A 9980-nucleotide genomic window follows, 5' to 3' on the forward strand; every position below is an offset into this window, starting at 1 on the left:
CAGTTATAAGTATCATTCCCTAGTAAAACATGACCTTCAACTCTCTGAAATGCTCTAGAAGATATGATGTGTCGTTTTGAGAGTAGCGGTTTCCGGAATTGTATGTGGTGGTTGAAAATAATGGAGATGAAAGTGTGAAATTTTATGAGAGAAATTTTATGGGGTAGAAGTTAGTGAGGGAGGCGGATGAGAAAAATGGAAAGGGTTAAAGTCCCTTTTATAGTGGTGTAAAAACACTATACATATTTAACAGGTAAAATTTATACTAGTATGTAATACGTAAAATTATAATATGCATACAAGGCAGAATGATCATATATATATATATATATATATATATATATATAGAGAGAGAGAGAGAGAGAGAGAGAGAGAGGCAGGATCATGTGAGAAAGGAAATTAGGTGAGAAATGAGAAAGAATCTAGACTGTTAAATCAGATAAATTCCACGGACAAGATTTCAGCATATAACTACAACAACTCTTCCATTCTTATGTAAAGATTCCTAAGTGATTCACCATCTGATCTAACATTTTTTTATTGATTCATGTTTTCATAAATTTAGAGGTAAGGTTTTAATTAATAATGTCAGTTTCAACACTTCTAAAATTCCACGCTTTCATTCAACCCCTCTATTTCCAGCGCTTCAGCTACTCCTCAGCATACTACAGTTTCAGAATATTACTCCACCATGAACATTAAAGTGTTCTTCTACTTCATAGTTAATGCTTGCGAATTGTTGTTGTTATTGGAGAATACGAATCAAGCAATGGAGTTCAAAGGTCAGATTTCGGAGGGCAACACCATAAAGGTTAGTGAAATTGTTAATTTTAGCAAAATAAACCCAAATTAATTCACGAATTACTCCAAAATCCTCCTCTTCGTATTCTCATTGTACATTGAAGTTCAATTATACATTCAATTCTTGCATAATTTTGTAATTGAAATATTCCCCTCTCTCTATATATATAACGAATAGGGTTAATTTATGTTTTTAGCCCTTTTGTTGTTCCTCTTCAAAAAGGTATTATCTAATCTGATATTTGTTTTTTGGGATAGATTGAACTTTATTTTCATAGATGAAATTTTATTTTTCAATTCTCTTTTGTTTATTTAATTAATTGATTTCCTGTTTTTTTTTTTTTTGGCAGAGGATTTTTGTAATTAATCAACTTTGCAAGGTATTTTGTTCATCTTTTTCTTTGTTTCTTTTTGCAATGTGTTGTAGTTTAGTGTATCTTTATAAAATTTAGTAACAGAGATCACAAAATAGACGAAGACAAAATTTGGGTATTATATATTGACAAGTTGAGATTGATTTTGGTGGTTATTTTCATCTTCTTTTATTTTCAGTATTTCGGTTCTGGACTTTGTCTTCTTTTAACAGCAAGAAAAAAAAAAGAATATAATGAACTAGAACATGTGCTTCACTGGATTACTAGAAATTGTCTTTGGGTATGTTAATTGGGAAAGTAGCAAACTTTTTCCTTTTCCAAAATTTATAGAATGAAGAAAGTCCTTTACTGAATTGAAGCATAGAAATTCAGATTGTAGCTACTTTAGTTCTGATAAATTCTTCATATTGTTTGAAATCAAATGGAGAATAAAATTGTTTCTCTACCTACAAGTGTTACATCATTGTAAAAAGTGCCAACAAATATGTTCTGCCCAATATGATAATTGAATCGAGTCAAAATGTGTGGGTGCAAAAATTGATCTTACTGAAATTCATTGAATTTGTATTGTATAGATAGGAGTATAGGACATGGTATTGATCTATTGTTCATCCTGTTGATAGTGTGAGTAATGCATTGTCTCGCAAAACATTGTTGGCAATAGTTGGGTATGTCCACTGATACTGATTTTTCTGATGTGATCTTTTAAGGAGGAAGTCACTTTTTTGGCGTTCATTAGATTACGCTTTGAGTTGGCTAAAATTTGATATTATTCTTTATGAGGTTTCATAAGATTAATACCTTTCTATGTTATATCGATCTAAAGTTCTCAAATTTATCATTAGTTTGGTTTAATTTATTTGCAATTTCTTTGTATATGTAAGATTTGTCGCTGAACATAAAGACTGAAGTTTGGTTTATATCCATTATTGCACAAGATTTTTTCTATTTTCATCCATCTGGGTCCTAATTATTCTGGGGCCTCCTGTTTGTTTCATTTATCTGCGTAGTAAAGCCTACCTTCTGTTACATTATTGGTGATCCAAGGGTAGTAATTTCTTCTTACTGAAATTACAGGATTGTCTTGAGATTTTATTTTATTGTTTGCATTTTGAATGACCTTTTAAGGTTAAACTGAACTCTTTTTTCTCTGTTGCATTAGTTATGTGGGTATCTAGGATATGGGTAGATCCATTTTCTATATATGGAAAGACAAGGTGAACTGAAAAAGAAAACTAGATAAAGAGAGCGCATGCTGTTTAGATAACTAGAGTAATTTTTAAACATCTAGAACAACAATAGTCTAGAAACATGATGGAATGTTTCCTGAGCTTTTAAGAGCTCATATCAGAGAGAAACAAGCCTTCTAGAAAGTGAAGCTTAGTACGACTATTATATTCCATCACCTTAATGTGTTTTGAGCTCATAGGACCTAGGTGCTTGATACATGTGTAGATCTAAAATATAGGTTAATGGAGTAAAAAAGGTTAGTGCATCTTAAATCTTTGTGTTCCTTGGCTTTGTAGTTTATTGACATCCATGTTTCGAGCCTCTATATGCGCAACATCATTTTGGAATCACCATGTGACATCAATTGCTTGTTGTGACTCCAATTGGACAGATTATGGGGAATAGATTAACAGAACAATGCTCTTAGGGTTAGACACCTTACAATATAACTATCTTAGATTCTCAGATCATGCCATAGGTGTGAGTGAGCCTTCGCCTGGTGTCCCTGGTCATTTAGGACATATATTATCTAGATGTGCAATATTAATAGAAACATGAGGGGTATGATTGAAAGTTGGATTATTTGGGATAGCTGGTGTGCAAGATGACTTGCATATTCAAGGATCATAGTATTCTCCAAAATTTATGAGTAGACATCAAAAATACAAGCTACGACCGTGTCCCTGGTATTTACATTCAAGAGCCTATTTTGAGCCTACTTTTCGTTAATTTGCCTGAAGGTATAATATGCTAACACTAGCTGTGAAAATTGTTATGTATCTTTCTCTCTTGAATATTTGATAGTACCATCATGTTACTAAAATAAAAATTACAATCAAGTCAATCACAACTTCATGATTTTGGTCTAATCGTTGGGGAGTCTATTTCACATCCCTGCTGTAATAATCTCTTGGCATGAATTCAGCAAGTCACAGAGAGGGGAACTTGCCTCTCTCAATTAATTTCCTTCAAGGATTAGGAAACTGACAACTTACAACATGTAGTGCTATATAAAATGTATTCCTTTCAATTGGTTTTGGAAAATATACGTCTTTATAAAGTATGCCTATTGTAATATGGAACTACTGGTTTACCTGATATTCATTTCTCCCGAATTTTTACAATAATGGAACTTAATGTATAACTGCTGCTTGGACGATATATTGTTTTCACAGGAATTGTGTCATTGTTCTTAATCAATATCGACTCCATATAACACAAAGAAACTAAGGTCTACAAGAGTGATATAGTTGATTGGATGTATTCCAAAGCTTTGTACAAGTTGGTTTCCCTTCCATCAATATAAGTCTCCAATTACAATGACACCAAACTTTTAGGTACATTGTGCATCAAATTTTGTAACAAATCAATAATTAGACATACTATTTTCCCTCTAACGTATTGATTCCTAAAATATATTGTAGATATTTTGGGGATTGTCGTACATGCAGGTAAAGCGTTTGTTTGTAACGATGACGCAACCCGTATGTAAGATGTTGTTGTTCCAGATAGAAGGTGCTCACACTTATATTTATTACTCTTTTTTATTAGTAGTTTCATATTGAGTACTGATTATCGATATATTCAATTTTATTATTTTTGATACTGTAGTGATTTCTTTTCAACTTGAAATAATGTATTTTTCCATCTTCCAATATTGATGCAGCTGCATTGCTGTTAGATTGATTCTTATGAACCAATCTGTTAGTGAATATGAAAACGAAGTTCAACAAAGTGCTGGGCAGTACAACACACTATTGGCTTGTGTGGTGTATGTTAGGAAAATGAATGGTGCATTTAAGTATTTATATTTATATTTATACACAAATTAGTTTTGAAATGATTTGACTATTTAAAAAGGTTGACTATTTTAAAAGTCAAATAAAATTATTTTCATGACTTAATAAAATTGAAAATAATATTATTAAGCATGTTTTGATAAAAGTTTAAATACTAATTTATATTGAAAAAGATGTCTAATGGAATTGAGGAACCTAAAAATCCTAAAAGGAAAAAGAGTCATGTTGATGATTAAAGTCCCAAATTATTTTTCTTGTTCATCATCAAATTTCATTAAACCTTATCTCTTCTTCCTAAGCCCAAAAAGGAAGCTTTTGTATAAATATCCTAAGACCTAATTATTTTTCCCCACACAAGATTATTTTCTCTCTTGCTCCTCTTCACGCCATTCACCCTTTTCGATTTTTCTCTCTCCTCTTTGCACGTTCCTTGTTCCTCCTCTCAAACCTCTTTCTTCTTGTTCAAGTAACGTTTCTTCTTCAACAAGAAACGTCAGCAAGTGTTCGAAACCAGCCCATACCACCGTCGGCTACTGCTGCTGCGCCCTTCCTTGTTCTCCTCTTTGTTGGTTGTTTTTCTTTTCTTCCTCCTCAAGATTCCATTAAAAACTATATTTTTATGTTTTCTTTTGATGTTAATCATGATTATTAGTTTTAATTTACTGTTTTAATAAGTAATTTTGATTCATGTATATTTTATACTATAAGAATAAAAATTTAGATTTGTTATTATGATTAGATTGTAGTTTTAATCATGAAAACATGAATTTTTAGGGTTTTAAATTGCTAGAAAATCATAGTAGCATATTAGATACTATGAGATGGATTTAGAATATGATTTTAAATATATTATGTATGTTTAAAGGAGGTTTATTAATTTTAAAGTTGTTGTAATTTCAGAAAGGATTTATTTATGGAGTTTTAAGAGTTTTTAATTACTAGTATGGTAGTACTATGCTAGGAATTAAAAATAATTGAAGTTTTGATGTTAAAATCAACTTTTAAACGTATTTAGGGCCTGTTCTCCCCAACTTATTTTCAATTCATTTAGTTCGGTTCAGTTCAGCTCTAATCAGTTAAGTTTAGTTTAGTTCAGCTCCATTCTTTTATAACCATTTTGTTAAATATTATTATTATTTTGGTATAATTTATTTTACTAATTACTCTTATTATTATTATTATTATTATTATTATTATTATTATTATTATTATTATTATTATTTATTTTTATATCATTACTATCAAGTATTATTATTATTATTATTATTTATTAATTATTATATTTTATTATTATTATTATTATTATTATTGTTGTTGTTGTTGTTGTTGTTGTTGTTGTTGTTGTTGTTGTTGTTTGTATATATTATTTTTTTATTATAGCTTTACTCATTATTATTTCTATTCTTATTAGGAGGAACATGGTTTAGGTCAAAGCACAAATAAACCCACGTTTTTTAGCCCATAAACCAATCAAATCGCGTCAAGACGGTTTATGATGTAATTTTCGCGGTCCAACCCAATCATTATTTTTATTACTAAATATTATTATATTATTAAATTTAATTATTAAAATAGTAATATTAATTTACTTCGTAGATATTATAGTTATTATATATCATCATCAAGTATTAATATATTAATACAAATAATATAAAATAATTATCATTAATTATTATTATTATCAATAATTTATGATTATTAATATTTTTTTATAACTATCATTTAAAATATCCAAAATACTATTATTATTATTATTATTATTATTCATTATTATTACTTATCATTAATTATTATTTAATATTCATATTATTATTTTTTAAATATTATTTATATATTTATTACATTCAATTTAATTCAATTTAATTTAATTCAATTCAATTCAGTTCAGTTCAGTTCAGTTTAGTTCACTTCAACTCCGATCAGTTCAGTTCAGTTCAGCTCCAATCAGTTTAGTTCAGTTCAGTTCAGTTCAGCTCTAATCAGTTCAGTTCAGTTCAGTTCAGCTGTTTTATGCCGAAGAGAACAGTCCCTGAGGGGATTTTAAATAATTTAGAGATGCTGTAATTTTTATTTAAGATTATTAATTTCGGTTGTATTGTTTTCTAGGCGGAGAATATTTCGTAGGGAACTTTTAGAGAGTTAAAAGTGGCCTACATGCTAGTTTACACGAGGTACGTACATAATTGCGTGTTATGTTATTAGTATCATGTTTAAGAGATTTTTAGTATCATGTATAGAAACTTGTTATGTTCATATATATATGATTTCCAGTATTTGAGTGTTACATGTTTTATGCCTGTGTGCAAGCATGTGAATTGAGATTTATTATGAGTACTGGATTGTATGTTTGTATGGATTATTTGGTACAAGCATGAAAATAAAGTTTATTTATTAATTCGCATGAGGAATTGATACACGTTATAGAGAATCGAATCATGTTATTCATGTATTCCTGGCAAGTATTTTTTTTTTATTATCTTATGAGAACTGTGGGCCTTATTTGGTAAGTTGGAGTTATGCCTATATAAAGGTATATTTGATCTGGCTAGGTTCAACCAATAAGATGGATTGGATTAAAGGAAGTAATTTTGGATTGTAAGTTGTGATCACTTATTAAATCTTAAGATAAAAGAAGTTCATTGTGATTATTTGGTTATTTCCGTTTTGCTTGTATGTGTGTGTCATAACAAGTAATAATTGGTAATTAACGTAAAGTGTGACGAGAATAGTTGTAGACTTTAGACTGGTGCACATCTAGATTTGGACATTGGGAGTTGGGGTTATGGTGAGCGTGACATAGCTATTTCTAGGAGATGGATTGATCCCCATTCCTCTTTTATTTCAAAGGTTCCTCGATATCGTAGGTCATTCGGGAATACGTAGTGGCTCACGTATTCCGTCTTCGTAATGAAGGCATGGTTGGTAGGACAACTCAGGGTCCAATAACTATTCCATTTAAAGTAATAAAAAAGATGTTTAGAGTTTAATTCAGTAAAAGTTGTCTGCAGAATGTTATATGATTATATGATTATTTATCCCTGCACGTTATTAATAGTATCATGTTAGGAATGTTTATGTTTTAGTATGTAGTACTCAGCTTTGCTGATTACGTGTTTTGTGTGTGTGTGATCATGGCTTTGCCTTATTGATCCTGTGATGATCCTTTATGGTGAGCAGATTCAGTATATCATTGACATTACAGGTTCGCAGATGTGCATCATTGGGAATCTGGAGTGGAGAGAATGTGTAACTAGTATAGTTTACTTTATGCATTTATTAATAACATATTTGATTAAGTTTGTTTGAGTTGGTTAAATTAGATTGTTTATGTTTCAAACATTTGTTACTTATTTATTGAGTTATAATAAAAGTTAAAGTTTAGTTAATTATTTTCCGCTGTAAAATTCTGAATAAGCCGATACATTATCACACGGGCGATAATGCTTTGGTAATTCTCCAAGTTTATATTATAAAGGTATTTCTGAAAAGAGAGAATTATCGGGGTGTTATAGTAATATATATAGATGAGGTTTTAATTTAAATTTCATGTTCAGTTTCAACTTATTTTCTAATCACAGGAAGAGACACAAGGTTATTTATCAATCCAGATAATGTAGATGCATCAACTCTATTGGATTGGTAATGAAGAAACACAGATTTATTAAATTATATATATATATATATATATATATATATATATATGTTGGAACATTTATACATAAATAGACTTAATTGTACAAGGCAATGAAACAACATTGGATACCTTGTGTTATTGGATGCTCTTAGTTGATTATGAGGGATGTTTCTAGTCATTGATTTAACATTAATCTTGATGGTTAAGTGTAGTATGTTACATGGGGTTTAATACTCATCAACATGCTAATGAATTAAGATTTTAATGAGTTCTTCAATGGTGTTTCATCACTCCTTTGTGACTAATGACATCCTAGGTTGATGGCTATAAATAGGCCATTGTAGTTCACTTGTGAAGAGGAAGAAAATAGTGTTAAGTGTTCTCTCCTCTAAACACTTGCTTGCTCTTTGAATTTCTAGCTAATTTTCATAGAGTGTAAATCACAATCCAAAACACAAAGTTCTTTAGAATTCACTTTGATTGATCATATAAGTGAATTACAACTTCATTGTATCTCATTAGTTATTTCGTGGTAACCCGGTGATCCTAGTGGGGCGAAATTAAACTAATAGAAAAGCGTAGATCCCGTTCCTTGGAGTGATATATCCGGTTCTCTCATTGATCACACCTAACAATATATATATATGTTTATAATCATTGTCCCCTGGTTAATAATCAGGTTTGTCTGTGATAATTTTGCCAAGAGGAAGATGAAGTGGTTTAATAATTGTGGACTATCAATAAATCGGGCATTGTCGACTTCAAATGCAATCTGGACTACTATAGCGAGCTACAACTACAAACGAAAAAGAAAAGTATGTGATACATAATTATTGACCTCGAAATCATTTTCTAGGAAAATTTTACTTTTTCGATCCAATTATTACTATTTTGATTAATACGCAGGGAAAGCACTATAGCATCGTTGGGAGATTAATTGATATCGATGTTGATAGTTTTACATGGTATGATGCTTGCACATTTTGTGGACTTGATATACAACATGTTAGTGAGCGTATCATTTGTAGTAATTGTAACAAAGAAAAGCCTCCAACAACTATTAGGTACTCTTTTTTTTATACTATTTGGATATAAATTTTATAATTGTGTCAAAGTTATAGTTATTTTTTATTAACCTGTTTACTAACTTTATATATTTGTTTTCTATATTTCTACGATAAAAAAGTGTTTCTGGATATATGACTATACTCGACTCTACCGGTAAAATGCGTGTCAAGCTCTTTACAAAACAGATTGAGTTTATACTCTATTCAACTAAAGCAAAATTGAAGCATATGTTTGATGCAGTACTATATGATTTTATGAACTTTACTCTTATTGATAACATGACTAAATTGAAATATAATGTACGTTGTAATTTTTCAGATTAATTATGTTATTTTGATTTATTTATTGCAGGTGCATGATAGAGTTTTGCTACGATCCGAGCTTCTTACACGTGTGCGCAATGCATATATTTTCGTGTTTCATCCTCTTCATCTATCGGCTTATATAGTAGACTATGTAACTTATGTCAACTGGGCAGAAGAATGTGCATATTTATTTAAGTAATTACTATTTCATCTTTCATTAGATTTTATTTGTTGATGGCCATATTAACAATCTTTATATATATAATATAATATTATATTATATATATATATTATAATATATAAATTATATAATATATATAATATATATATAATATATATATATATATATATATATTTTGTTTTGTCTTCTCTTTTTGTAGAATGAGGAGCACATTGAATGTTCGGCAGCAATAAAGCATAATGCATCGCATCACCTTTCTAAAATATTAGAATAAAAGACTATGGCATTCTACCTTAGTTTTGTTTGTCAATCTCTTTAGTTTATAAACACCATGAAGCTCTTACCTTAGGAGTACTATATTGTGCTTGGAATCCCTTTTTAAATGCATAATTTGTTGTTGGAAAAAGTTTTTTTTAATGACCAATAATACAAGAAATCACATTTAAATGATAAAAAGGAAATAACACGATTTTCATAAATAATAAACACCAGAGTTAAGTCACGTAAAAATGTTAACAATAACACCTGGGGAATAGTCCGGGCCACACACTAGTTTTATATTGAATTCAGTTTAATTTATCCGATCGT

General features: G+C 29.7%; 1 protein-coding gene and 1 long non-coding RNA gene across 2 annotated transcripts; both read left to right on the forward strand.

The window, feature by feature from the left end:
• Positions 1–674: 674 nt before the first annotated feature.
• LOC130592164 (uncharacterized) lies at positions 675–9710 on the forward strand. The gene is made up of 3 exons (XR_008970374.1): positions 675–811; positions 1152–1181; positions 9592–9710. It is a non-coding gene; the product is annotated as an uncharacterized LOC130592164 (long non-coding RNA).
• Positions 4121–9428, forward strand: LOC125497457 (uncharacterized). The gene is made up of 5 exons (XM_048644389.2): positions 4121–4196; positions 7783–7843; positions 8518–8653; positions 8745–8902; positions 9025–9428. The coding sequence occupies exons 1-5, from the start codon at positions 4190–4192 to the stop codon at positions 9227–9229; spliced, it is 567 nt and encodes a 188-aa protein (XP_048500346.1). The 5' UTR covers positions 4121–4189; the 3' UTR covers positions 9230–9428.
• Positions 9711–9980: the final 270 nt, after the last annotated feature.

Source organism: Beta vulgaris, chromosome 1, assembly GCF_026745355.1.
Source record: "Beta vulgaris subsp. vulgaris cultivar EL10 chromosome 1, EL10.2, whole genome shotgun sequence".
NCBI classification, from domain to species: Eukaryota; Viridiplantae; Streptophyta; class Magnoliopsida; order Caryophyllales; family Amaranthaceae; genus Beta; species Beta vulgaris.